The sequence below is a fragment of the Microchirus variegatus genome, assembly GCF_963457635.1.
Source record: "Microchirus variegatus genome assembly, chromosome: 16".
NCBI lineage: Eukaryota > Metazoa > Chordata > Actinopteri > Pleuronectiformes > Soleidae > Microchirus > Microchirus variegatus.
The window spans coordinates 20,120,244-20,146,149 of NC_139817.1; the positions used below are offsets into that span (position 1 = coordinate 20,120,244).

A 25,906-nucleotide genomic window follows, 5' to 3' on the forward strand; every position below is an offset into this window, starting at 1 on the left:
AAGGGTTCTCCTATGAGGACAAGCCAAAGAGACTTATGAAGAGAGATATGGTTCTACTACGTTGCACTTTTATTTACACACACACACACACACACACACACACACACACACACACACACACACACACACACACACACACACACACACACACACACACACACACACACACACACACACACATTCTTGCTTGCAGGTGGAGCCCCAGCGTAAAAAGGGCTGGAAAACTTTTTTTTTTGACTTCTGTCTAAAAGTGCATTTGTCAAATGCGACTGACTTACTTACTTAATTACTGAACTGATCACAACACAATATTACCAATTGGAAGAGTTTATAACCAAGGGAACAAAACTGAACTTGAGCGTGAATAAGAAAACCCTTAATTAAATAATAAAAACAATCAATAATTACTATGCATTTAAATATATATATTATTAAATTACTGCATTTTGCCCTGGGCTGACAATACAAGACTTCCATAGATGTTGATCCATTTGAGTCAGGTAAGATTGCTTTGTATTCCAGATGACCTGTCATGAGCCAGTTTACATACTATAGCTCCATCTCAGCATATTTGTATTCCAAATCATACAGGGTTATAGGCTATAAGACAAAACATAATACATCCCTGGGTGGATGCGGGCGCCACCTTGTGGCTAAACATCGACGCTGAAGTCATCATAACTTAATCACAAGTTTTGATTTTCAAATAATTATTAACACTATTATTGGCCATGTCTGTCTTGACTGCGGCTGATGGCGACCTCTGCTGGTGACATTAGAGGCTAGCTTATTTCGGCAGGGTAAACGTTTTCTACAATATCCATTCACACACTCAGCTAAAATAATAATTATAGCCTACATGTCCTTCTCCCAAACAACCAGCTGTTATAGTTTCACTTTTCACGAAAATACATGTACTACATTACAGTGTATAAAGAGAATGGTATATAATCTGTATGACAATAAATTAGCACGCTTTTGTTTTGAAGTTTTTACACTTCACTTCCGCTTCCGGTCTGTCAGCCGCCGTCTCGAGAATTAAGGAACGAAACCAAAAGAAGGAATTTGCAAAAAACAAATTTGGGCCGTTATTTTGTTTTGTTTCTTTCGTTTTTCCTTATTTTGGTTAAATACGAAGGAGCACTGTTTCCGTTTTTTTCATATTTGGGTTGAATACGAAACAAGGAAATACTTTAGTACCCGGACCCGGTCCCATAGTCTGTGTCTCTGTGAAGATGAGTGGTGGTGAGGACACAGCAGAGTCTCCAGGACTCAGCTGTCCGTCTGTGAAGTCTAACTGGTCTAAACCTCAACCTGATGTGAACTTCAGCCATGAACCTGGAGCCTCAGAGTCAAAGTAAGAGAGCTGCTACAAACCTGTAACTGTTCATGTTGTGTGTGATCATCATAGAACAAGTGATTTATCACCGTCAGTGTTTGAGCAGCAAACACAGTCGCGTTAAAAGCTAATAAATAATAAACATGCATTTCACATCTATGAATATACCACACAGAAAAATCTGTACTCAGTTCAAATAAGATGATGAAAATGTGTTATTGCACATGAGATGAATAATTTACAGAGGTTAACCATTGTTTTATATGATCTACTGAGAGCAGTGTTCTGTCATATCAGTGTGATCATAACTGGGTGCAGCTCGCTTCATGTTACGCAATAAATCTTCACTAAACAAACATGAAAGCATTGTGTCCACTGTCCACTGGCTAATCTGGCTAACATTAGCATACCAGAGCTAAAGCAGCAGCTCAGGTCTACTCTGGAGGTCACACTGACCACTGAGGCTGCTTTAAAAAGAACATCATCAGTGATGGATGTGATGTTTGTGTTTGCAGACGTCAGAACCAGAGACTGAGAGAAGAGTCTCCGGGACCCAGCGGTCTGTCTCTGAAGAGTGACCGGTCCATGAACATACCTCCAGCCTTCAGTAATGAACCTGGAGCCTCAAACACAAAGTAAGAGACACTTTGTCCTGTGAAGGAATCAGATTCATAAAACACACACACACACACACAGTCAGCAACAGAGGTCACACTGACCACTGAGGCTGCTTTAAAAAGAACATCATCAGTGATGGATGTGATGTTTGTGTTTGCAGACGTCAGAACCAGAGACGGAGAGAAGAGTCTCCGGGACCCAGCGGTCTGTCTCTGAAGAGTGACCGGTCCATGAACATACCTCCAGCCTTCAGTAATGAACCTGGAGCCTCAAACACAAAGTAAGAGACACTTTGTCCTGTGAAGGAATCAGATTCATAAAACACACACACACACAGTCCATCAGAACCACTGTGAGACAAAGTTGTAAGGACATAAACCCAGAATGTCTCACATCAGAGGACAAGTTTGTCTCGTGTCTCCAGTCGTCAACATTTGCTTCAGTTCATGAAGGTCAACAAACAAAGAGTTGAGGGACGAGGGTTTTCATTCACTGTCTCAGCCACACACGTCCACCTGTCCCTGACATGTCACTAATAAAGAAATGTCTTCATAGAGACCAGTTTCCTGTTTCTGTGGACGAGCCGATGTCCAGCTGTCCTCTGTGTCAGGACGTCCTGAAGGATCCAGTCTACTCATACTGGGACCAGTCTGGTCCACCAGGAGACTCCTGCTGTCCCCAGTGTGGACAGAGACCCAGACCAGGACCAGGACCTGGACTACAGACACAGAGTAAGACAGAACATGCGTCTGCTGATGGCTTCACTCCTGAAAACAGGACTTGTTCTCTTCCGTCAAACAGCATCAATATTTAAGATGATGATAAATCAACAGAAAATTAAAAACTAAGCCAATGTTTGACTGAAGCTCCTTCATCACAGCGTGTAAAAATCATGTGACGTAAAGATCATGTGACGTAAAGATCATGTGACGTAATGATCATGTGACATAAAGAACATGTGGCGTAAAGAGCGAGTGACATAAAGATCATTTGGTGTAAAGATCGTGTGGTGTAAAGAGCGAGTGACGTAAAGATCATGTGACATAAAGATCATGTGACGTAAAGAACATGTGACGCAAAGATCATGTGACGTAAAGATCATGTGACATAAAGATCATGTGACGTAAAGAACATGTGACGTAAAGATCATGTGACATAAAGATCATGTGACGTAAAGATCATGTGACATAAAGATCATGTGACGTAAAGAATATGTGGCGTAAAGATTATGTGACGTAAAGATCATGTGACGTAAAGAATATGTGGCGTAAAGATTATGTGACGTAAAGAACGTGGCGTAAAGAACGAGTGACGTAAAGATCATGTGACATCAAGATCATGTGACGTAAAGATCGTGTGACGTAAAGATCATGTGACGTAAATATCATGTGACGTAAACAACGTGGCGTAAAGATTGTGTGACGTAAAGAACATGTGACGTAAAGAGCGAGTGACGTAAAGATTGTGTGACGTAAAGAACATGTGACGTAAAGAGCGAGTGACGTAAAGAACATGTGACGTAAAGAGCGAGTGACGTGAAGATCGTGTATCATAAAGACTGTGCGGCGTAAAGAGCGAGTGACAAAGATCATGTGACGTAAAGATCATGTGACATAAAGATCATGTGACATAAAGAACATGTGACGTAAAGATCCTGTGACGTAAAGAACATGTGACGTAAAGAGCGAGTGACGTAAAGAACATGTGACGTATAGAACATGTGACGTTAAGAGCGAGTGAGGTAAAGATTGTGTGGCGTAAAGAGCGAGTCACGTAAAGAACATGTGACGTAAAGAGTGCATAACGTGATTTTCATTCTCCAGCTTTTCTATTGTTGTTGTTTTCTATGCAGATACACTTTCCTTCACAATCACCACAATCATTGTAGAATGATTCAGTCTTTCAGAATAAAGTTATTCAAGTCATCATCTGAAAATGACAACAAACAACATATGACAACAATATCACAGAAAGACGTTTAGGGTTTTTTAGTTTTTCTGTTACTGATGAAAATAATCCTCAGCTGCTCAGATTCTTTCTTCAGTCTGACTTTGTCTCTTGTTTTTCAGCAGATGTTGGTCTGCAGGAGGTTCTAGATGAACATAAGATCAGTCTGAGGAAGAGATTTGAACATGTGACTGAAGGAACTGAAGGAAGAGGAAGTCAAACCCTCCTGAACAGGATCTTCACTGAGCTCTACATCACAGAGGGACAGAGTGAAGAGGTCAATACTCAACATGAGGTGATGCAGCTGGAGACCACCTCCAAGAAGAAGATGGTCCAGGACACTCCCATCAAGTGCTGCCACATCTTTAAAGCCTTACCTGACCAGCAGGGGCGCATCAGAGTGGTCCTGACCAACGGCGTTGCTGGTGTTGGAAAAACCTTCTCGGTGCAGAAGTTCACTCTGGACTGGGCCGAGGGTTTGGAAAACCAGGATGTGAATCTGCTGATTCTGCTTTCGTTCAGGGAGCTGAACCTGATCAGAGATGAGCAGCACAGTCTTCTCACGCTGCTCCATGTTTTCTTTCCAACATTAGAGAAGGTCAGTGCAGAGAAGCTCGCTGACTGTAAACCTTTGTTCATCTTTGACGGCCTGGATGAAAGCAGACTCTCACTGGACTTCAACAGCAGGACGCTGTTTTCACACACACAAAGGTCATCAGTCAACGTGCTCCTGACCAACCTCATCCAGGGGAATCTGCTTCCCTCAGCTCTCATCTGGATAACTTCTCGACCTGCAGCGGCCAATCAAATCCCTCCTACATGTGTTGACAGGGTAACAGAAGTACGAGGCTTCACTGACGACCAGAAGGACGAGTACTTCAGGAAGAGATCCAGTGATGAAGATCTGTCCAGCAGAATCATCTCACACATCAAGACGTCCAGGAGCCTCCACATCATGTGTCAAATCCCAGTCTTCTGCTGGATCAGTGCTTCAGTTCTGGAGCACATGTTGACCACAGAGCAGAGAGGAGAGCTTCCCAAGACCATGACAGACCTGTACTCACACTTCCTGCTGGTTCAGACAAAGAGGAAGAACAAGTACGAGAAAGGATGTGAGACAAGTCCCCAGGAGCTGATGGAGGCCAACAGGGACGTTCTTCTGAAGCTGGGGAGGCTGGCCTTTCAACATCTGCAGAAAGGAGACATCATGTTCTACCAAGAAGACCTGGACCGGTGTGGTCTCAGTGTGACAGAAGCCTCGGTTTACTCAGGAGTTTGTACAGAGATCTTCAGAAGAGAGAGTGTGATCTTTGAGAAAACAGTCTACTGCTTTGTTCATCTGAGCGTTCAGGAGTTTCTGGCTGCAGTCTACATGTTCCACTGTTTCACCAACAGGAAGACAAAGGTACTGCAGGACTTTTTCAGAACAAAATCCGGTGTTGGTTCCACTTCTCTGGATGTGTTCCTGAAAGAAGCCATGGAGAAATCCCTTCAAAGTCCAAATGGTCACCTGGACCTGTTTGTTCGCTTCCTTCATGGACTCTGTCTGGAGTCCAACCAGAGTCTCTTAGGAGGTCTGCTGGGTCAGACTCAGAACAGTCAAAAAAACTTACAGAGATTCATCGAGAACCTGAAGATGATGAACATGAAGAACATCTCACCTGACAGAAGCATCAACATCTTCCACTGTCGGACAGAGATGAAAGACCAATCAGTGCATCAGGAGATCCAAGAGTTCATGAAGTCAAAGGACAGAAAACAGGAACTCTCTGTGTACCAGTGCTCAGCTCTGGCCTACATGCTGCAGATGTCTGAGGAGGTTCTGGATAAGTTGAACCTGAACGACTACAGAACATCAGTCCAGGGAAAACACAGACTGATTCCAGCTCTGAGGAACTGCAGGAAGGCTGTGTGAGTACAGACATGATCAATAACAGACTGTATTTTTCTACATAGTTGTAGAACTAATAGTAATATTTTTAGTGACTGGTGTGTGTCTCACACTGAGACAAACATGGACAAAGACAAATAATTTCCCTTAAATGTTACTAACCTGGAATATGATTTACAAATATAACTCATCTCCTCACAGATTTATGATTTAAACAACAACAACATCATATATTCAACTCTATCATTATTATGAATTATTCACAGCATGAAGCATGAGGACAAACACATGTTTGACCAGGTCAAAGGTCAAATAAAGCTGCTTAAACTTCTTAACTCTTCTCTTTAATCCACTCATGTGAATTCTTCAGAACTCAACTTTGTTTAAATAATATGAAGAATGAGTGGAAATGACTCAGTAAGTCTCTGTTAATATGAAATGATAAAACGCTTCAAAATGATATCTCATTATATCATAATGATAACGATTCTTTTCTTTGGTTTATAATTATCCATGCTCCACCAAGCCCGTTCTCCTGTTGTTATCAATAAAGTTTTCCAAAGAAAGACATAAATAAACGCACAGATGTACATGGTGGTTCATGTTGAGTTGTTGTGGAGGAAAAGGACAAACGTCCACCATTGATCACCTTAATACTCTGTGTGTTGTGTTCACTGACCTGTGGTGAAAACTGGCTCAGTTATTGATCACTTTGCACTTACTACCACAGATGTTTACATCTTTTACATCTATTTATGACATTTTTACAGCCTTGTTTCACTAAAGCAATAAAAAGCCATTTAAATTCACCATATTTTACTCTTTGTTTCACTAAAGTAAACCGACGTGACCAAACCTGACCCAAGTCTGACAAACATCTGTGGATTTTGGTCCAAACCCAGTCCGACTGGTCAGGACCCGGGTCAGGTATCCGTGCTCTGGTCTACACGGGTCAAAGCAAACCCAAAGACCTGATCAGAACCAGAGAAGACTGCTTAGCTTACATTAAGACACAGAGGTGTAAAGTGACGTTAGCTTGTTAATAACCATCAGCTGTGAAGTCAGTGCTGATCGGGTCAGACCAACATGAGTCCAGGTCCCAGGTGTGTTCCACACACTCAGACTGTGGACATGATGGACACCTCACTGTGACTCCATGTTCATGTAGAACATCAAAGTCCAACACAACAAGAGAAGATGTTGATGAAAATGTTTTTCTGTGACAAAGAGTCACATTTGATATTTTCTAGAATCACAGACTTTATGTCTGAGAGACTCAGTGTGAAGTCGTGCTCTCAGCTCTGAGCACATGATCCAACACTGACTCAGCTTTTATTCTTTATTCAGGTTGAGGAGCTGCAGTTTGTCAGAGGACAGCTGCTCTTCTCTGGCCTCAGTTCTGAAGTCAAACTCCTCTCACCTGAGAGAACTGAACCTGAGTGTGAACGATCTTCAGGATTCAGGAGTGAAGCTGCTGTGTTCTGGACTAGAGAGTCCACACTGTAGACTGGAGACCCTGTGGTGAGTTCACTGACTGAAGCTGCTGTCGTTTTATTAAACTTTCATTCTATTAAGATTAAACTCATTTGATTCAATGATGAACACACACACGCACGCACGCACGCACGCACGCACGCACGCACGCACGCACGCACGCACGCACTCACGCACACACACACACACACACACACACACACACACACACACACACACACACACACACACACACACACACAGTCTTTGTCTAAAGTCTCATCTATTATTCTTTATTCAGGTTGTATAAATGCAGTTTGTCAGCGGACAGCTGTTCTTCTCTGGCCTCAGTCCTGAAGTCAAACTCCTCTCACCTGAGAAAACTGGACCTGAGTGAGAACGATCTTCAGGATTCAGGAGTGAAGCGGCTGTGTTCTGGACTGGAGAGTCCACACTGTAGACTGGAGACTCTGTGGTGAGTTCACTGACTCTCTGTTACTGTTGTAAATCTCAGGTGTTTAATCCACAACTGAACCTCATTAATGTTCACACACATGAGTTGAATCAGTGATGGTGAATGAATGAATTCCATTCTAAACTCTGCTTGTTCCATGTTTCCACATTTTCTTCTCTCAGATGTAGAATTACGATCTTTTCACACCCGACATCTTTTTTCACCACATTTATTTTCACCTTAATTCTATTTGTTTTCAAATGTGTTTCAGTCAAATCTGTAGTTTTCAGATCAGTCACTGAATTTCACGTTCACATGTAACCAATCAGAATGAGTGTTGTTGATGATGTCACAGCACCGTCGCGCGGGCGTGTCCCAACTGTCACAGGACTCGACCATGTCCCAGAATGCTTTGCGGCAATAAAGGTGGTGGTAATGCACCTTTGAGCTGGTTGACTGAACACAAAAGAATCAATAAATCAAATGAAATAAAGTCTAAGATAAGAACAGATATGATTCTAAAGAAATGTGATTGAGGACTTTGACCTGTAAAGGGCAGTATTGAACCGCTCAGGATTATCACTAAACACTGACTCCACCTGTTTCTTCATGTGATGTCATTATTTTTCTGCTTCTTATCATTTCTTCATTTCATTGAGTTGAACTTGATGTGAAAAGTGAGGCTGTGTTGAAATTCACCTGTGACTTATTTGTATCGTTGCGGCAGTGTTGATGTGCAAACGTCTTTATTTGAAGTGAACCTTCACACACTGGTGTTTCTCACAGTCACATGACTAATGCTTTCTAAATACACTGGAGAAAATGTCCAGTGTTAGATGTTAAAATACATTTTCATCACAACAAGATCCTTACAGCTGATATTTGACTCATACATTAAAACAAAAAACTTTATCTGTGTGTTTTATTCTTTATTCAGGTTGAGTGGCTGCAGCTTGTCAGAGATCAGCTGTTCTTCTCTGGCCTCAGTTCTGAAGTCCAACCCCTCACACCTGAGAGAACTGAACCTGAGAGGGAACAAGCTGCAGGATTCAGGAGTGAAGCCTCTGTCTGATCTTCAGAAGAGTCCAGACTACAGACTACAGACTGTGAGGTCAGTAGAGTCCAGACTACAGACTGAAGACTGTGAGGTCAGTAGAGTCCAGGTTCTAATGAAAAACGTGACAAAAGTATCAAGAAATGACCAAAATATCAGGAAATGACTAAAATATCAAGAAATTACTAAAATATAAAGAAATGACCAGAATAAAAAGAAATTATAAAAATATAAAGAAATGACTAAAATATAAAGAAATGACAAGAATATAAAGAAATGACTAAAATATAAAGAAATTACTAAAATATAAAGAAATGACCAGAATATAAAGAAATGACTAAAATATACAGAAATTACTAAACTATAAAGAAATGACCAACATATAAAGAAATGACTTAAATATCAAGAAATTACTTAAATATCAAGAAATTACCAAAATATAAAGAAATTACTAAAATATAAAGAAATGACCAGAATATAAAGAAATGATTCGAATGAGCAGACCAGAGCCTTTTACCTCCAGTGAAGGACAATCTGAACTCTTCAGCATACAGAGACATTTTGGACAATGCTATGCTTCCAACATGACTGTGTCCCAGTGGACAAAGCCACGACTATAGAGACATGGTTTGACTTTGACATTGGTGTGGGAGAAGTTGACTGGACCACACAGTGACCTGACCTTTAACCCCATCCAGCACCTTTGGGACAAACTGGAACAGAGATTGTGAGTCAGACCATCAGTGTGTGACCTCATCAATGTTCTACACAATGAATGGACACAAATTCACATGGAAACACTTGAAAAGCAAAGTCTTCCAAGAAGAGTGGAAGCTGTTATAGCTGCAAAACTCCATATTCAAATACTCTTTATGTATTTGAGTACTTCATTACAGTCTTTTGTCCATATAGTTTATTTGTTTTCATATTCATGTTGGACTTATTCCACATCTCTTTGTTGTGGATGTGCTGCATCATTGACTCACTGCTGTGACTCTGTCGTCTTCTCTCAACAGTTGGAGGTTGTGATGATGACCTTGATGAAGGTGAGAGTGAAGAGGACGATGTGTGTGTGTTGACAGAAGATGAGCTTCATCCTGAGGTCTGAACTGTGACACGGTTGTGGATACAACAATCCCTGTTAGAGCAGTATGGAAAAGTGTGAAATGTAATGTTATCTCCAGCAACCAGGGGGTGCTGATTTTGAAATTGAATATTTTCATATAGACTTCATCAGGGCTGGACTATCATCAATCCAAGGAAGGACATTTGACCTTCCATCACAAAGTTATGAGTTTTGTTGTCTGTTTTGACAAATCTGAATTTTCGCCAACTTTGGCGCCCCCATATCTCGAACGCCATGCAACATTTGACACAAACCTTAGATCACTTTAGATCCTCAACTGGTCCACAGTGACCTCACCAAGTTTGAAGGTGATTGCACAAAAGCTCTATGACAAGTTGGTTGAAATACCAAACGTAATTCCGTCTGCTGTCACCAGGGGGCGCTGTTTTCGAACTTGCCCGTTTTTCATTGTTGTCTTTAGAAACTACCCATCATGAACCAAAGCAAGTTTAGTTTGGATCAGACCTTCCATCGCAAAGTTATGTTTTGTTCAAAATCTGAATTTTCACCAAATTTGGCGCCCCCTATCTTGTACGCCATGCGATAATTTAAAAAACCTTCAATAACCTTCGATCCTCACCTGGTCCACAGTGACCTCACCAAGTTTGAAGCTGATAGTACAAAAGCTCTATGACAAGTTTGTTCAGTTTCAACAGGGTTCTTACACACCCTGAACCCTAATAAAAGAACACTTTTTTCAAACAGTGTTAGTTCCAAAACTGACCACTAGTTCGCAAAATCAACACATTTTCATTGTTAATTTGTAAAAATTGTGAAATTTTAGGATTTGGGGGGTTTTCGGTCTAGGTGCATGTGGGGGAGGAGTCTAGAAAACAAGAGAATGCTCAGTCCTCAAATGATGTCCTCAATTTTCTGAGTGTCCTGACATTAAAGGTGTTTTATCATAAAAATCCATAAAAGTCCTTTATTTTTCACAGAAACACACACACATCCGACAATTACACAGTCACACACACACACACGAGGGGCAATAACCCACTGGAGGGCGCTAAGAGGCTGTAAACACTGAAACAGGTTTTTTGTCAGAGTCCTTCCACATAAGCAACACTGTTCTCTCAAATTAGGACCTTTCAAGGACTTTCCAGGTCAAATTCAAGAACTTTCCAGGTCCAGTTCCCTCAAATTCAAGAACTTTTTTTATTATAATATTGTTCTACTTTTTTTTTTTAAATTACTTTTATGTTCTTTCCCTTTCCTTAAATGTTGACAAACAACCATTCACTCACACTCTCACACCTACGGTCAATTTAGAGTGGCCTATTCACCTAATCCCCATATCGCATGTTTTTGGACTGTGGGAGGAAGCCGGAGAACCCCGGAGAAAACCCAGGCACACACAGGGAGAACATGCAAACTCCTTGCAGAAAGGCCCTTGTTCCGAAGTTCTTCCAAACGGGGCTCAAACAAATGATGAGGTATTAAAATGAAATAAAAAGAGGTGTGTCACCACCATAACCAAAGGACATGACCAAACAAACACTGTTTGTGGCTGTACCCTAACCCGCAGTGATGCAGCACAGCCTCCTCTCCAGAGGTATGTGAGGGTGAGTGGTGAGAGGAGGAACAGCAGGGCCTCACAATTCAGTTTAGATACCTCTCCACCCTCTGAAGATGCCGACCTTTGAACTGTTACTGCGTCAGCTCTGTGTCTCACATGCACCATCTCCTGCTCTTCACCACAGCACCAACACACAGGAGCCGGTGACGCAGATTTGCCTGAGGAGCTGAGCACAGCGAGGACCAAGGACGTTTCAAAGAGTGCAGTGAGGAAAAAGAAAGGTCAAACTACCCCAGTGAAGGGCACATTTATTTTTTTTTCAACAAGAAACACACAAACATGCAACAAGGTCATCACAATTCAATAAAGACTGATAGATTAAGAAGCCCTTTATATCAATGTCATCCTATCGCGTACTTTCAGACGACCTCAGTTTGTCTGTGACCCATTTCTGAGAGCAATTTTGTAGACAGAGGTTCAGAGAAATCAAGGAACAGAAATGTGTAAATAAAGTCAATTAATTTGGGCACTTTAGATGCAAAACATTCAGATGTTTCTACGTCATCGACAGTGAAAGAGTGAGGAGAGAGCAGCCAAACGCCATCTCATCCCCGTCCGTCTGTGTCATTCAAATCTGATCAGGAAGAAAAGAGTGTGAAACCACAGTGCTGAATCACCATAGAACCACGGTGATGTTTCTAACAGAGCAAAAACACTTTGGTTAACATGCACCTCTAGGAGAACATTACTGTATCTTTAAAGGACATGAACCTACGCATGCTCAGCACCACATTCACACACACACACACACACACATGTACAGTATAATCCACACAAAGTGTTAAGGTATCACTTAGAGAAAGAAGTACAGTTTGCAGTGGACGGCTGTAAATACTTCAGGTGTTGGGACAAAGTCTGTTTTCTCTTTTTATAAATGTAAAATAGTATGGAATGGGTCTGAATAAAGAGTCGTAGCAATGTCATGTAATAGTTCTTTTCAAAAACAGACATAAAAAATATTTGTTTCTAATACGTCATCACACCACAAGCCTTTAGTTCATTAACTGGGAGGTAGGCACCCCTAAAAAAAAAAGAAAGAAGAAATCTGCTGTCATCTTAAACACACATTGGGTTCCTTGCTACACATTAACTAAATGTAGATCTTAAAAAATAGTAAAATTGCATAAACACCATCACTCTCTGCCTTCGTCGAACAAACACCACGCCATGTTTTGAGAAGTCTGTACACACCTGAAAAGTTCTGAAGGGCCTGCAATCGTTTCCACGGCCACGCCGACGCTTGGAAGAAGCAAACATTTGGATTTCTCTAGTTAATGAAACTTGAATCAGCATCGAAAGAATCAACCTGATAGATACAAAAGCATTCACTCCTGCAGTCCCGTGTTATAAAGGGTGCAAAACAAGTGTGAAAGCAAAAAAACGTGAAATTAAACAGGCAAAACAAACACTCTTTCACCTCCTGGGTCAATGATTACATTTTATTGGTTTGATTTGCACCAGAATGATGGGATTTAAGAACAAATACACACACTTAAACATTTTAAAGCCACTGGAAACATAACTAAATATTTAAACTTGACCACTTGGGGGCAGTGAAAACATTCACTGGCATAATGATCTTCAGGGTCTAAAAATGATGACAAACTGAATCTGAATCCATAGATTATGAAGTAACATTGTTCATTAAGATGTTGATGCACCAACTGTTTGGATCAACATGATCTGTATTTTACCACTTCATTCACCTTCAATCACAACACAGCGAACCACATTTCCAGGGCTTTAAAAATGACTTTTGTTGAATCCCATCACACTGCTGCTTCAATTCAGCTAAAACGAGCAGTATGAATAGTAGCTACAAATATTATCTGTAGCTGATATTTAACCGAGATTGTTGTCATTTCATGATCTGGATGTGTAGAAAAAAAAAAAAGAATAAGAAATGGTAATTAGTGGGGGAGGCCGTTTTCATGCTGCAAAAGCTCCACTACCATTAATAAAGACACATTTACTGAATTTATTGGAACTCCACAGGGAACCAGCTACGTGGATTCTACATAAAGGTAACGACAGCAGCATACGCTAAGAGTATGTGTAATATAAGACGTCTATAACATGTCATATATATCACAACAGTCCCTGACATTCTGACAAACCTCTGCCAGTTTTGATATATTCATGTTATTATGTGCCTGTGTATAGATAAGCAGGGCCAGTCTTTACATTTTCCATATAGAAGAGTATAAAAATAAATTAAACTTACACCGTTGACTCAAATTGAGCTTGAATTCAAAGGTATAACACGTCTGCAAATGTATATGTATATCATATATATTTCAAAGCACTGCAAGCCAGTTTATAAATGTCAACAAAAGAGACGTTTCGTTGCAATTCAAGACAGATTTCCCCCCCAAAAATGTAACGAATTAACGAAAAGTGTAGCCTCAAAGTGCTATGGAAGACTATGATTCACTCAGCGCTGGGTGCCCACCGTGATAAACCTCACAAAACATTCCCTGCTCATTAAAATTTATCAGATATAGTCAGGTCCATAAATATTGGGACATAGACACAAATGGATTTGAAATGAAACAAAGATGTGCTTTGACTGCACACTTTCAGCTTTAATTTGAGGATATTTACATCCAAATCAAGTGAACGGTGTAGGAATTACAACACTTTCTATATGTGCCTCCCACTTTTTAGGGGACCAAAAGTAATGGGACAAACTAAACAATCATAAATCAAACTTTCATTGTATAATACTTGGTTGCAAATCACCAGATGCTGGGTTTCATCCCTGGTGATGCTCTGTCAGGCCTCTACTGCAAAAGTCTTCAGTTCCTGCTTGTTCTTGGGGCATTTTCCCTTCAGTTTGGTCTTCAGCAACTGAAATGCATGCTCAATCAGATTCAGGTCAGGTGATTGACTTGGCCATTGCATAACATTCCACTTATTTGCCTTAAAAAACCCTTTGGTTGCTTTTGCAGTACGATTTGGGTCATTGTCCATCTTAACCGCTGCTTTTGTCAGCAGGTACATCATCAATAAATACAAGGGAACCAGTTCCATTGGCAGCCATACGTGTCCACGCCATGACACTAGCACCACCATGCTTCACTGGTGGTATGTTTTGGATCATGAGCAGTTCCTTTCCTTCTCCTCACTCTTCTCTTCCCATCACTGTAGTACAAGTTGATCTTGGTCTCATCTGTCCATAGGATGTTCTTCCAGAATTGTAACAGCCTTTTTTAGGTGTTGTTCGGCAAATTGTCTTCCTGTTTTTGAGGCTCACCAATGGTTTACGTCTTGTGGTGAACTCTCTGTATTCACTCTGGTGAAGTCTTCTTTTGATTGTTGACTTTGAAACACATACACTGACCTCCTGGAGAGTGTTTTTGATCTGGCCAACTGTTGTGAAGAGGTTTTTCTTCACCAGGGAAATAATTCTTCTGTCGTCCACCACAGTTTTTTACCTGCTTAATTGAAGATGAGATAACGAGGGAATAGCCCACAACTGTCCATGAAATAGCTTTGCATTCAATTGTCCCATTACTTTTGGTCCCCTAAAAAGTGGGAGGCACATAGAAAGCGTGTTCAAGTCAATCTTGTTCGTTTCATTTCAAATCCATTGTAGTGGTGTATAGAGCCAAAAAGAAGAGAATTGTGTCGATGTCCCAATATTTATGGACAGATGTATTTATGGAGAACTATGCAGCGCTGGCTTATCTTTTTATCTCAGAGTAGATGAAACATCGCAAGATCTCCAGCAAGGACCCTTGAGTAGTCTTTAGCTCATGGGCAAAAAGAAATAGAGCAATTGGCTGCAAACATACCAACTACTTTCTCACTACACCAACATCTGCCTGGTTCCTAGAATGACAACGCTCTTCTGTCGAAGAGGAGAGCTGAGATGAAGCCATTATGTCAGGATCAGCCCAAACAACTCTTGGGTGCAGAAGCTTCTGCAGGGAGTGAGATGTTCCACAGTTCACTGTAGCAAGCGAGCTCACAGGAGACTTGTAAACTGCAGGTGAGCAGGAGTGCAGCCCAAGATAGCTCGCCACTGGGAAAACTTGTGTGTTAATAAAGCGGAGCGTCCATATATAAGAAGATTTTCTTATTTTGGACTTGACCCTAACGTGTTTATGCCTCAGAAGGCACAATAACACACTCACCCCATATACACGTCAAGCATATTTCGCTTTGACGGGGAGAAAAACAACATAGGAGATCGGCTTCATCAGCATGTCAACAAAACACATGAGTTTAACCTTGGAGCTCAGTAAGTTCCCACTCCACAGCCTTAGCATCACCTTGTTTTCGTAGATGTCACGTCTCCTCACACAGACAGTCCACAAGGTTAACCACACAACACATATTTATCACCAAACACTAACATTTCATCGCCCTTTATGTCTGTGGAAGCCTCTACATGCACGACATCCATTTCACACAGCAAATGATCTGTGGAGTCACCTCTTGAAAATGTCAGATCAGTATCTCCAGATCTTCTTCTTTAAATCACGGAACCCCAATGTGACCACTTGTTAAAGGTCAATAATAAATGATCATAGTTATATATATGATATTTTCCTAATTGTATCATCAAAATATCAAGCAAAAGCTGATTAAGTGACTCACTCTACATCCACGCAGTGTTAGTCTGGGCCATGCATTTACAGATATGCCTTTGTATAAATTTGGCCCCTCGTCATTGACTCCAGGTGCAGAGAAACAGCGTGAAATGAAATTGAAAAAGGCTTAAATACCATTGACTTTCAGCCTCCACCAGAAAAAACGGATGCTCCACCTTTTTCTTTACATTTCTCAACCCTCAGATAAACTCTGGCATGAACGCAGCTCATGCTCACAACATTGGTCAGTACTGGGGACACTTTGGGGACACTTTTTCAAATCTCTTGGGCCACCGCGTCTGCAGGGTACTTGTTGTTTTCTGAGGAGTTAAGTGTCAGCCCATCGTTCAGTGTCCCTGTTCTCTGTGAGAGGGTGTGTTGTGTTCCTGTGTACCAGCTCAGGAACTGAGTCAGTCCTTCAGGTTGTCCTCGCCGATCCCCTGAGCCGACAGCTCTGCCAGGACGTTGTCCAGATAGTTGGGGTCAGGGTAACCGTGGCCGGTCAGGTTGGAGCCAAACTCTGTCTTATGGTGAATCTCATTCCACACCACTGTGTCCGACTCGCCCGTGGTGCTGGACGTACCGATGGTGAAGATGAGGCGTCGATCCCAGGCCATGATCAGCAGCTTTAGGACCTGGAGTACAAACAAAGAGAGGGGGGGGGTTGATTTAGTGTCTGTTTAATCTCTGATTAAATGATTAAAGACACCCTTTCCTGTTTTCCTGTGTTACTGCTTACCTTCCTGCCTTTCTCGTTGTCAGGGAGATAGCAGTGTCGAGGGAAGCCTCGCGCACTGAACTTCTTTCCCGCGTTGGGATGCTCATTGGTCTGGAGAGAATGTTGATGGGAGAAACAAACATTACAACTCCTTCACTTTCAATTAAGTCTTAATTGTGTATGAAATGTCAACAGCAAGCACAGGGTGAGCTTTATTGTTCACATCGCTTACAATGCCCTTTATAAACATCATTGGAGATGCTATTGTACATCAAATTATCTCTCTCCATATCATATTTTCGAAGGTTGTCTTTAAAGGCCCCTTACTCTTACTTTTTAGTGAATGTTATGTGTATTGCATTGAGTGCTGGGGCAAATGAGACACATCCTTCATTAAAATTGGAATATAGAAGATTCTTTTATTGTCATTACAACACACTATAGTCTCTGAACCCGGTCAGCCCAAACATTAACAAACAGTTCAAATTTAAAACTCTAAAGGTTAGGTGCTGTATATGGCTATGTGAAAAGATTTAAAAAAAAGAATAGAATTAAAAGCATGTGTCAGTGAAAGTTCTCAGTCAGAAAAGCCTCAGAACTGAAAAAGACTGAGGACTGAAGAAGAGAACAGAAGATGCCTCAGAACGGAAGAAGAGAACTGAAGAAGCCTCAGAACTGAAGAAGCCTCAGAATTGAAGAAGCTTCAGGACTGAAGAAGCTTCAGGACTGTAAAGAGAACTGAAGATGCTTGAGAACTGAAGAAGCTTGAGAACTGAAGAAGCTTCAGGACTGAAGAAGATAACTGAAGAAGCCTCTTGGATGAGAGGTGAAACAAACTCTTGATAATGTGAAGACCCTGCAATAGTCTGTCAACACGGAGTGGATAAGCAGCAGCTGGTGGATCACATCACTGGAGCAGCAACATAGTTTTAGTGAAGTTTTGTGGGGAACGTCTGACCTGGATCCCGGCAGGAATGTCGTAGACAATGCGGATGGTTCTGGAGTCCGCGTAGCCGGGCAGGCAGTGAGGAATGACGTGGTACTCCATCTTCCCAGGAGGCTGAGTGCCGGTTTTCTCCCCATAGATGGTTTTGCATGTCGGGCACTGAAGACTGCCATCCTGGTTTCGAGCAGAAATAAACAGAATTTTATGGGATTAACAACAATTGCTTTCACTTACCCACACACACGAGATAACTGCCGATGAGATTTCATCCTTGAATCAAATTAATAGTTCTCAACATTTAAATGTATGAAGGAAATCATTTCGCAGCTTAAATTAAACAGTTTTAACTGAAATGAACTGAATGTACTTTTCATTAGATTTACATTTGTAAGTATGAAAAAGGCTATTTTATTTTCATCTTTTAAAACTATATATAGATATATAAAATATTGATATAAGAGAGTTGTACTTTGTCTTCTTTTTACTGGCTCTAATATTAGCAAAGTCTAAATAAATTCCCAATTGAGCTGTTTTCTACTGACAAACACAGTCCCATAAAAAAAAAAGTGCTGATCTGCTGATAATCCAAATAAATACATATTTGGAGATAGGACATCTGGCTTTTTGACCACCACAAAAGAATGTGGTAATAACCTCATTTTAAAGCTAATGTCCCCTAAACTCGACATGGCACTGGCCAACTCACTCTGCGACTCACTGTCAAGCAGTAAAACACACGTTTATCATTGGAGCTTAGTGTGACGGCATAACAATGTCTGGCTAAAAGCTTGTACTCACCTTATTGCCATTGTTGTACATGGCCACCAGGCACAGCAGATGGTACATGTGCCCACACTTGCCAAGTTTGCCTACCAGCTCTGGCTTAATGCCTTTGTGCTGCAGGACACCTTCGTAGCCTGATGACATGACCAGCCTCTCCATGCAGATGGTACAGTCCTGGAACAGCCAACCAAAAATATTTCAGCTGCCATTCTGCACGACTTGTTTATTTACTTCCAATCAAATGGTGAGAGAATGCAGCGTCTCTAGGCGTTTTCTTACCTCGTCTGGCATGACTTTAATCCTCTCTGTGTATCTCCGCACCACATCCTCTGGATTTTTACCTTGTCGTGTGAGAAAAACAATCAGTCGCTAACAGAGAACTTGACAATCACTTACATCTTCACACCACTGGTAAATATGAAAAAAGGCAAGACAAACCACCGGACAACATTTGTTTAGATGACAAACTTTCAACACTTTCAGCAACCACTCGGGCCTGGACATCAGGTCTTATTTTTCCTGATAAAAGTGGAGCTGTGCATGTGAATTCACTGTGATGTCTGTGATGTCAAAGAGGAGGTCACCTTTAAACTGGCACACAGCAACCAGCCTCTCTAATCCCCATGTGCACCCAGGCTCACATGGATGAGCGCAGACCCACAGCGTACACCCCCTAATACGCTTAAAGGCAACCTCTTTTCCCCCCAAAGCCTTTGTTTGTTCATTTGAGTTTCAGTGAAAAGAGCAGAGCGAGAGAGAGACTTTCTGAGAGGGAAAGAACAGCTCATTAACCAAAAAGTTAAGGGATAATGACAGGGAGCAGAGGGCGATGAAGTAAAAGGATAAAAAACAGAAATAAGGAGGAGAAACATTTAACAGCGACTGAAATTTGATGGCTTTTTTAACCAGAGCAAAAGCCTCTCTGACCTTTTTCTGTACAGAAAGCAAAGTGGGATAAATCTCCCGGCTGGAGTAAAAACCACTTCTCCATTTTACTTCACAGTCTTCCAGCATAAACACACGACACAGATTCTTCAATCTGCAACACACTCTAATTCACCTACACTGCAAATACATCCTGGTTTGATTTAAAGAGAAACGGGTCAATCTCATTTTAATGTTAATGTTCCTCCATCACCACCACAATGTTCACATTTATGGTTTTGAATAAAATATTTCCATACATATTTGATGAAATTAGCCGTAGATGTTAACGACGCCCAGAGGATAGATTAGAATAACGTGGTGATCGTTGGTGATCGCCTCAGCTCATTCACAGCCCTGGTATTGATATGGCACAGATTTTATGTCCTGATGCAACACCTCTGTCCTCTGGTGAGCACTGAGCAATGATGCTTTGATTTTGTGCATGAGATACTGACGTTAGACCTATAAACATAGGTCACAACACTAAAGCTTTTAGCACTGTAGTAAGCAAAACAAATACAAAAATATATACAATAAATAAATACATAAATAAACAACCATTGTTATTTCCACTTCAAGAGGATGCATCATCCATGTAATGTAATAGTTCAAGAGGGAAAGTATCAAAAATATGCTGAGATAATAGAAAATAAGAGGAAATTTATGATGCACAGCCTGATAATGACACTAAAATATGAAAAATATTGGTTGTTGTCATTTTGTAGATTTTTTTCTTTTGACTTTTCTTTTGCAGGAACTATTATTTAAATGTAGTTTCTAGGAAACGATGTGAGCTGTGTTAATATAAGTGTTACCCTTTGTGTGCAGAGATGAAAACCCAACAGCCTCACTGATCAATTAGGACAAAGACTCCCCTGGGAGACCCGTGGTTTCCACGGTTTCCATCGACCGGCACTTATTCAAGCCAAAAAACGATCCAAGCACACACCAGAGCGCATCGCAAACCCCGGCTGTACAACAGTCCCCTGTTAATTACCTTTTTTTTGCACATGTCTCTGTCAATCTGCATCGTGAAACAGCCATAACATTCTTCATTGCATTTACTCATTCATCTGAAGCCAGCCCCCATCACCGTGTTTTTATTGTAGCATGTATTTCCTCAAGAATTTTCAGATTTATGGCAACACGCATATGGATTACAAATGGGAGTTATAGACCATTGATCACAATAAAATGAGCTTTGATTTTGTTTTCACACTAAACAACAGACATGCAGACAGAGAAAGACTGCTGCAGGTCAGTGATCAGTCCATTTCTTACCTCTCCTCAGGTGTTTCTTCTTGGTTTTGCGGCGCATGCCGTTGATCCCACACACAGGCATCATGTCACTCTTGTTGACGGGCGGCGGGTGCAATATGGGCTTGGGCGCCCGAGTCAGGCAAACTGGCAGACCTGCAGCGCACATCAGGATACCTGTCATACCTGATGCATATGTACAACACACACAAACACACACACACACACAGAAGTGAAAATAATATGAGTGGACATCTAACATTGACCATGAAAAGCACTTCACTTATTCTGCCTCTCTTTATGAACAGAAAGGATGTTGCACTACTGCATGCTGCATTTCAACAATGATATTTGAATTATGTAATCTAACCTGCTAGTGCTGGGTGCACTGGTCCAGATCCAGTCAGATTCTTCACTGGGAGCGCAGGAACACTAGCACAGGAGACAAATCAACATGGACATCAATCAGTATCTAATGACCTGCTCATAGCATTCACCTGGAGACAGAAATGCTTATCTTTGTACTAACTTTGATGCCACAGCTGAAAAAAAATCAGCGAGTTATGGTTTTTATGCCACAAGCCCAAAAAAATAAATAAAAAAATAAAAAATCCCCTCCAGTTAAAACGTCACATGCACTTTTTCACCACAGAGATGGGGACAACTGTAACAGGACGGGACAACGTGACTCATGTACAAGGCAACACAGCAGAGCCTGATTCAGGATGACATTTGGAAAGCGGCTGCAGTTTGTGGCAAACGCAGACAGAGTTCACTTGTGCATGGTTCAGGATCTGACACTGAGTCTCTCTTCAACACCAAAGTGCAGAGGCAACAGAACGACAGAACTTTCATTTCCTTACATTGGAAGTAGAAAATACATTAAAAAGTAAAATAATTTAATTTAAAGGTTGGATTATTTTAACCAATTCATTCATTTAAAGTTACAATAGCAATACAATATACATTTGATTTGATCACATTAATAATCACTATTATCAGCCTAAGCTTTATGGCCACAGATGTGTCATATTCCAAAGTTGACATGATTATGTCTGTGGACAACGAACAAATCCTTTTCTGAGAAACCCTGATAATTAAATACAGCATGTAAATGTGACCAGAGTTATGACTCTAGAAGGTAGAAGCCACATGAGATGAACAACTCTCAGCTTATCAGCCACAGACACTCACACTCTTTGAATCTCTTTGATCTTTGACCATAAAGCACTGTCTCTGGCCTTGCAGCGACCAGGTCTCACAAAACCTGCATCAATAAATTATATTAGCGAGAGCCTCTGGCCCTGAGCCAGGGGAAGCCCTGAGAGAGCAATATCATGAAAGGATATGAGGCAGGGACACACAGGGTCTCACACCAGGGTCTCGCACCAGGGTCTCGCACAGGGTCTGACACCAGTGTCACACACCAGGGTCTCACACAGGGTCTCACACCAGTGTCTCACACCAGTGTCACACACTGGGTCTCACACAGGGTCTCACACCAGGGTCTCACACAGGGTCTCACACCAGGGTCTCACACCAGGGTCTCACACAGGGCCTCACACCAGTGTCTCACACCAGTGTCACACACTGGGTCTCACACCAGTGTCACACATAGTGTCTCACACCAGGGTCTCACACCAGTGTCTCACACCAGTGTCACACACCAGGGTCTCACACAGGGTCTCACACAGGGTCTCACACCAGTGTCTCACACCAGTGTCACACACAGTGTCTGACACACAGGGTCTCACACTAGTGTCTCACACCAGTGTCTCACACAGGGTCTCACACCAGTGTCTCACACCAGTGACTCACACCAGTGTCACACACTGGGTCTCACACCAGTGTCACACATAGTGTCTCACACCAGGGTCTCACACCAGTGTCACACACCAGGGTCTCACACAGGGTCCCACACCAGGGTCTCACACCAGTGTCTCACACCAGGGTCTCACACCAGTGTCACACACTGGGTCTCACACCAGTGTCACACACTGGGTCTCACACCAGGGTCTCACACCAGTGTCACACACAGGGTCTCACACCAGTGTCACACATAGTGTCACACACCAGTGACTCACACCAGTGTCTCACACCAGTGTCACACACAGTGTCTGACACACAGGGTCTCACACTAGTGTCTCACACCAGTGTCTCACACAGGGTCTCATACCAGTGTCTCACACCAGTGACTCACACCAGTGTCACACACATGGTCTCACACCAGTGTCTCACACCAGTGTCTCACACCAGTGTCTCACACCCGTGTCTCACATGGTCTCACACAGGTTCTCACACCAGTGTCTCACACCAGTGTCTCACACCAGTGTCTCACATGGTCTCACACCAGTGTCTCACACCAGGGTCTCACACCAGTGTCTCACATCAGTGTCTCACACAGTCAGTGGACCAGAGAGCTGACTCAAGTGAATGTGAATCAAAATAAAAGGACACTGTTGTGCACTCTTCATTTACATCCCCACATCAGAAAAGTCATATTCATTTCGGTTTGATTTTGGTGTCAAGCAGAGTTTTACGGTGAGTGATTTCACAACACGAGAAGTGAGCTCACCTGCTGCTGTTCTAAAATCTATACAGCTGCTCATCAGTCGGTGAACAGGCTGCTGTGAGTCATGGGTTACTTGGCAGGCTTTGTTTTCACCGAGGAACATGTGGGAGGCAGAGCAAGCGACAAGCACGCTATTGCACACAAACATCAAATATGAAAAAGCGAGCAAGCTACAGCCTGAACGTACAAACAACCGAGTCACTCCTTCATTTAGCCGTGACCTTAAGTCTCAGTCAAATCAAAACACACTTGTGGACAAGACGCCCACTTGAATGAGTGCATGAATAATTTAGGCTGCGATCAAACACATGATTCTCAACAGGGGAAAAATGGGACAACACACCATCCACATCTCACTTTGTGTGTGTTGTGTGCACTAACTGTAAGTGTAGAGTACAGCAGACCTGGCATTAACATAACATTAATTAAGAATCATCTTCATCGCTTCATAGTTTCACAAAGATCTCACTGTAAACATACTGGCCACAATATTAGGTACAGAGGACACGGTTTGGTCTTCAAAGTCCTGCTGTGCATTCAGAGATGGTCTACATGTTGATTTTCTGTCATTATGAACCAGTCTGCTCATTCTCCTCCTCCTTCGGACATGAGCAGAAGATTTCTGGGTGAAAACTGGACATTTCCTCTGTAAACCCAAGAGTAAAGCGTTAAAATCTGCCGATAGTAGGCGGAAAAAGCTTTCTTGACTGCTAGCATGCCCTACAGCTACTATTTTTTATGCCTACTTATATTACACAATGAAGATATGTATATCCACATGCAAACACGAGTATGACAAATATGATGTAAATTTCACTACAGAAGAGACTAAATGAGATGAAAGATTTATATGTTGGTATCAGACATCGTCAAAGGTCCAGAGTCGTGCATCCTTGATACTGTCATGTGACCAGATGATCAGATATTGCATTAACAAGTCTTTGAACAGATGTACCTAATAAAGTAGCCCAGTGAGTATGTACAGACAGACATATACACCTACGTACACCTTTGTACACAGGTCTATGTACACCTGTGTACACCTAAGTACACGTTTGCTGCCCCCCTGTATCTCATTATGTATAAGCTCTTTTCTCTTGTTGTTTTGGAGGCAGCGTCCCCGTCTGCCCTGACTGAGCCCTGAGCACTGGGCTTTATGACACATGCCATCTCCTCACACTCCACTGACAATCCCTTAACACTGGCTGACTTCCAGGCTTTCACTTTTTTTTTTCCTCTTTTATCTCTCCTCCTGAATCAAATTTGATTCAAATCTCGACAGCGGCCCTAACATTGTGCTCTGCGGGCTCACGAGGGTCACAGCACCTCGCCACCTCTGAGTGTCTTCTGCTCTGTCAACTCAACTTTTTCTCCACTTTCTGATCTAAAACTGATGCAATAATGCGAGAAATCTGGTCCGTAAGTTGTTAAACCATAAAACTGCATTAATTACTGACCTTGTTGGGTCAGGGCACGGGGAAATCTGTCCCGCTGACTCCTGCTCACTATAATCCTTGCTTTCCTGGGGGAACCTCTTCCTGCCTCCAGGACTTAATCAGACTGAGAGCAATGTGATTCCCCAAATAGAGACTACCTTAGGCCAAGTTAGGAAAGTGCTGACAGTGGACTGATATCACCTCAACTGTTTATTATGCACCATAAAGACAGTGAAAGGGAGGCAGCAGAGAAAGATACTGTACATCCTTAGTTCTCTCTCTTAGTCAGTGCTTAATTGCACGCCCTGCGTCTTCAGTAGTGGAGGTAGAGGCAAACCTGTGTTTGTAAATGTGTGCGTGTCAAATGGCCTGAGAATAAGCAATAATGACCAACAGAATTTCCAAATTGCACCAGTTCCGTCCAGATGAGCTCTCATGATTTATTCATTAATTTCAATATTCATTTTGGTCTTATGGGGAGCAGCGGAGCAGCGCGGCGAGGCAGCCTGCTTACGAGTAATGATCTCAGCACTCCACGCTCAGCCAAAAGGGTGAGTTAAAACTCAAGAAGAGCAACACGAGGAGCTCATGAACGGTGGTTTTTACTCGTCTACGACACGACGCACTCTAAAGAAGACTGGACATTTTCCCTCTCTCTCTCTCCGTCACTTTTCATTTCTCACAGAAAGCAATGTGATTCACTTTGTTTGTCAAAGGATAAGCAGAATCTAAACTCTGAGACGAGAGGAAGTGGTTTGACTGAAGAAAAATCCCCCACAGATGATGAGAAATTCTTTCTTGGTACATTCAACCACACATCATCTGTTTATCTTCTTTCAGCAGACAAATAAATGAGCAAAACTCAACACTTATACTGTGAAACTGTCATTTCATGTGATGAATAACTATTTAATGTTTTATTTTTTACCAACGTAGACGGAAAGATATAGTGTGTACTTACATGACAAAATCTTCAAATCATCTGAATTAGCTGTGTTGGAGCAGGTTTGGGAAATACAGATTTTAACCCTAACCCATCAATTTTAGTGGTTGAAAGTGATACTTAATTGCTTAATTTCTGACTTCTCAGGGAAGAACAACTCTAATTTGGGAATAAAAAGGGTGCCAGGTTGGTCCAATAAATCGGTCCCTGACCGTGTTTCTCTGAGCGTGGGTGATCAGTTTACT

General features: G+C 41.9%; 2 protein-coding genes across 2 annotated transcripts in view; one reads left to right on the top strand and one right to left on the bottom strand.

Moving 5' to 3' along the window:
- Positions 1-1,235: 1,235 nt before the first annotated feature.
- Positions 1,236-16,488, top strand: LOC310937992 (NLR family CARD domain-containing protein 3-like; the record flags this gene model as incomplete). Its single annotated transcript, XM_083902383.1, has 11 exons — positions 1,236-1,357; positions 1,855-1,974; positions 2,118-2,237; positions 2,513-2,688; positions 4,027-5,815; positions 7,143-7,316; positions 7,570-7,743; positions 8,660-8,870; positions 9,793-9,822; positions 16,284-16,385; positions 16,477-16,488. The coding sequence occupies 11 exons, from the start codon at positions 1,236-1,238 to the stop codon at positions 16,486-16,488; spliced, it is 3,030 nt and encodes a 1,009-aa protein (XP_083758509.1).
- A 1-nt stretch (position 16,489) lies between these two features.
- Positions 16,490-25,906, bottom strand: part of dtx1 (deltex 1, E3 ubiquitin ligase) — a gene marked incomplete at both ends in the record, with an annotated part of 38,676 nt that continues 29,259 nt past the window's right edge. The window contains 7 exons of the mRNA XM_083902675.1: positions 16,490-16,714; positions 16,819-16,908; positions 17,756-17,917; positions 18,542-18,700; positions 18,806-18,867; positions 20,735-20,896; positions 21,081-21,142. Of these exons, the coding sequence (XP_083758801.1) occupies positions 16,490-16,714; positions 16,819-16,908; positions 17,756-17,917; positions 18,542-18,700; positions 18,806-18,867; positions 20,735-20,896; positions 21,081-21,142 (922 nt within the window). The remainder of the gene's footprint in view (positions 16,715-16,818; positions 16,909-17,755; positions 17,918-18,541; positions 18,701-18,805; positions 18,868-20,734; positions 20,897-21,080; positions 21,143-25,906) is intronic.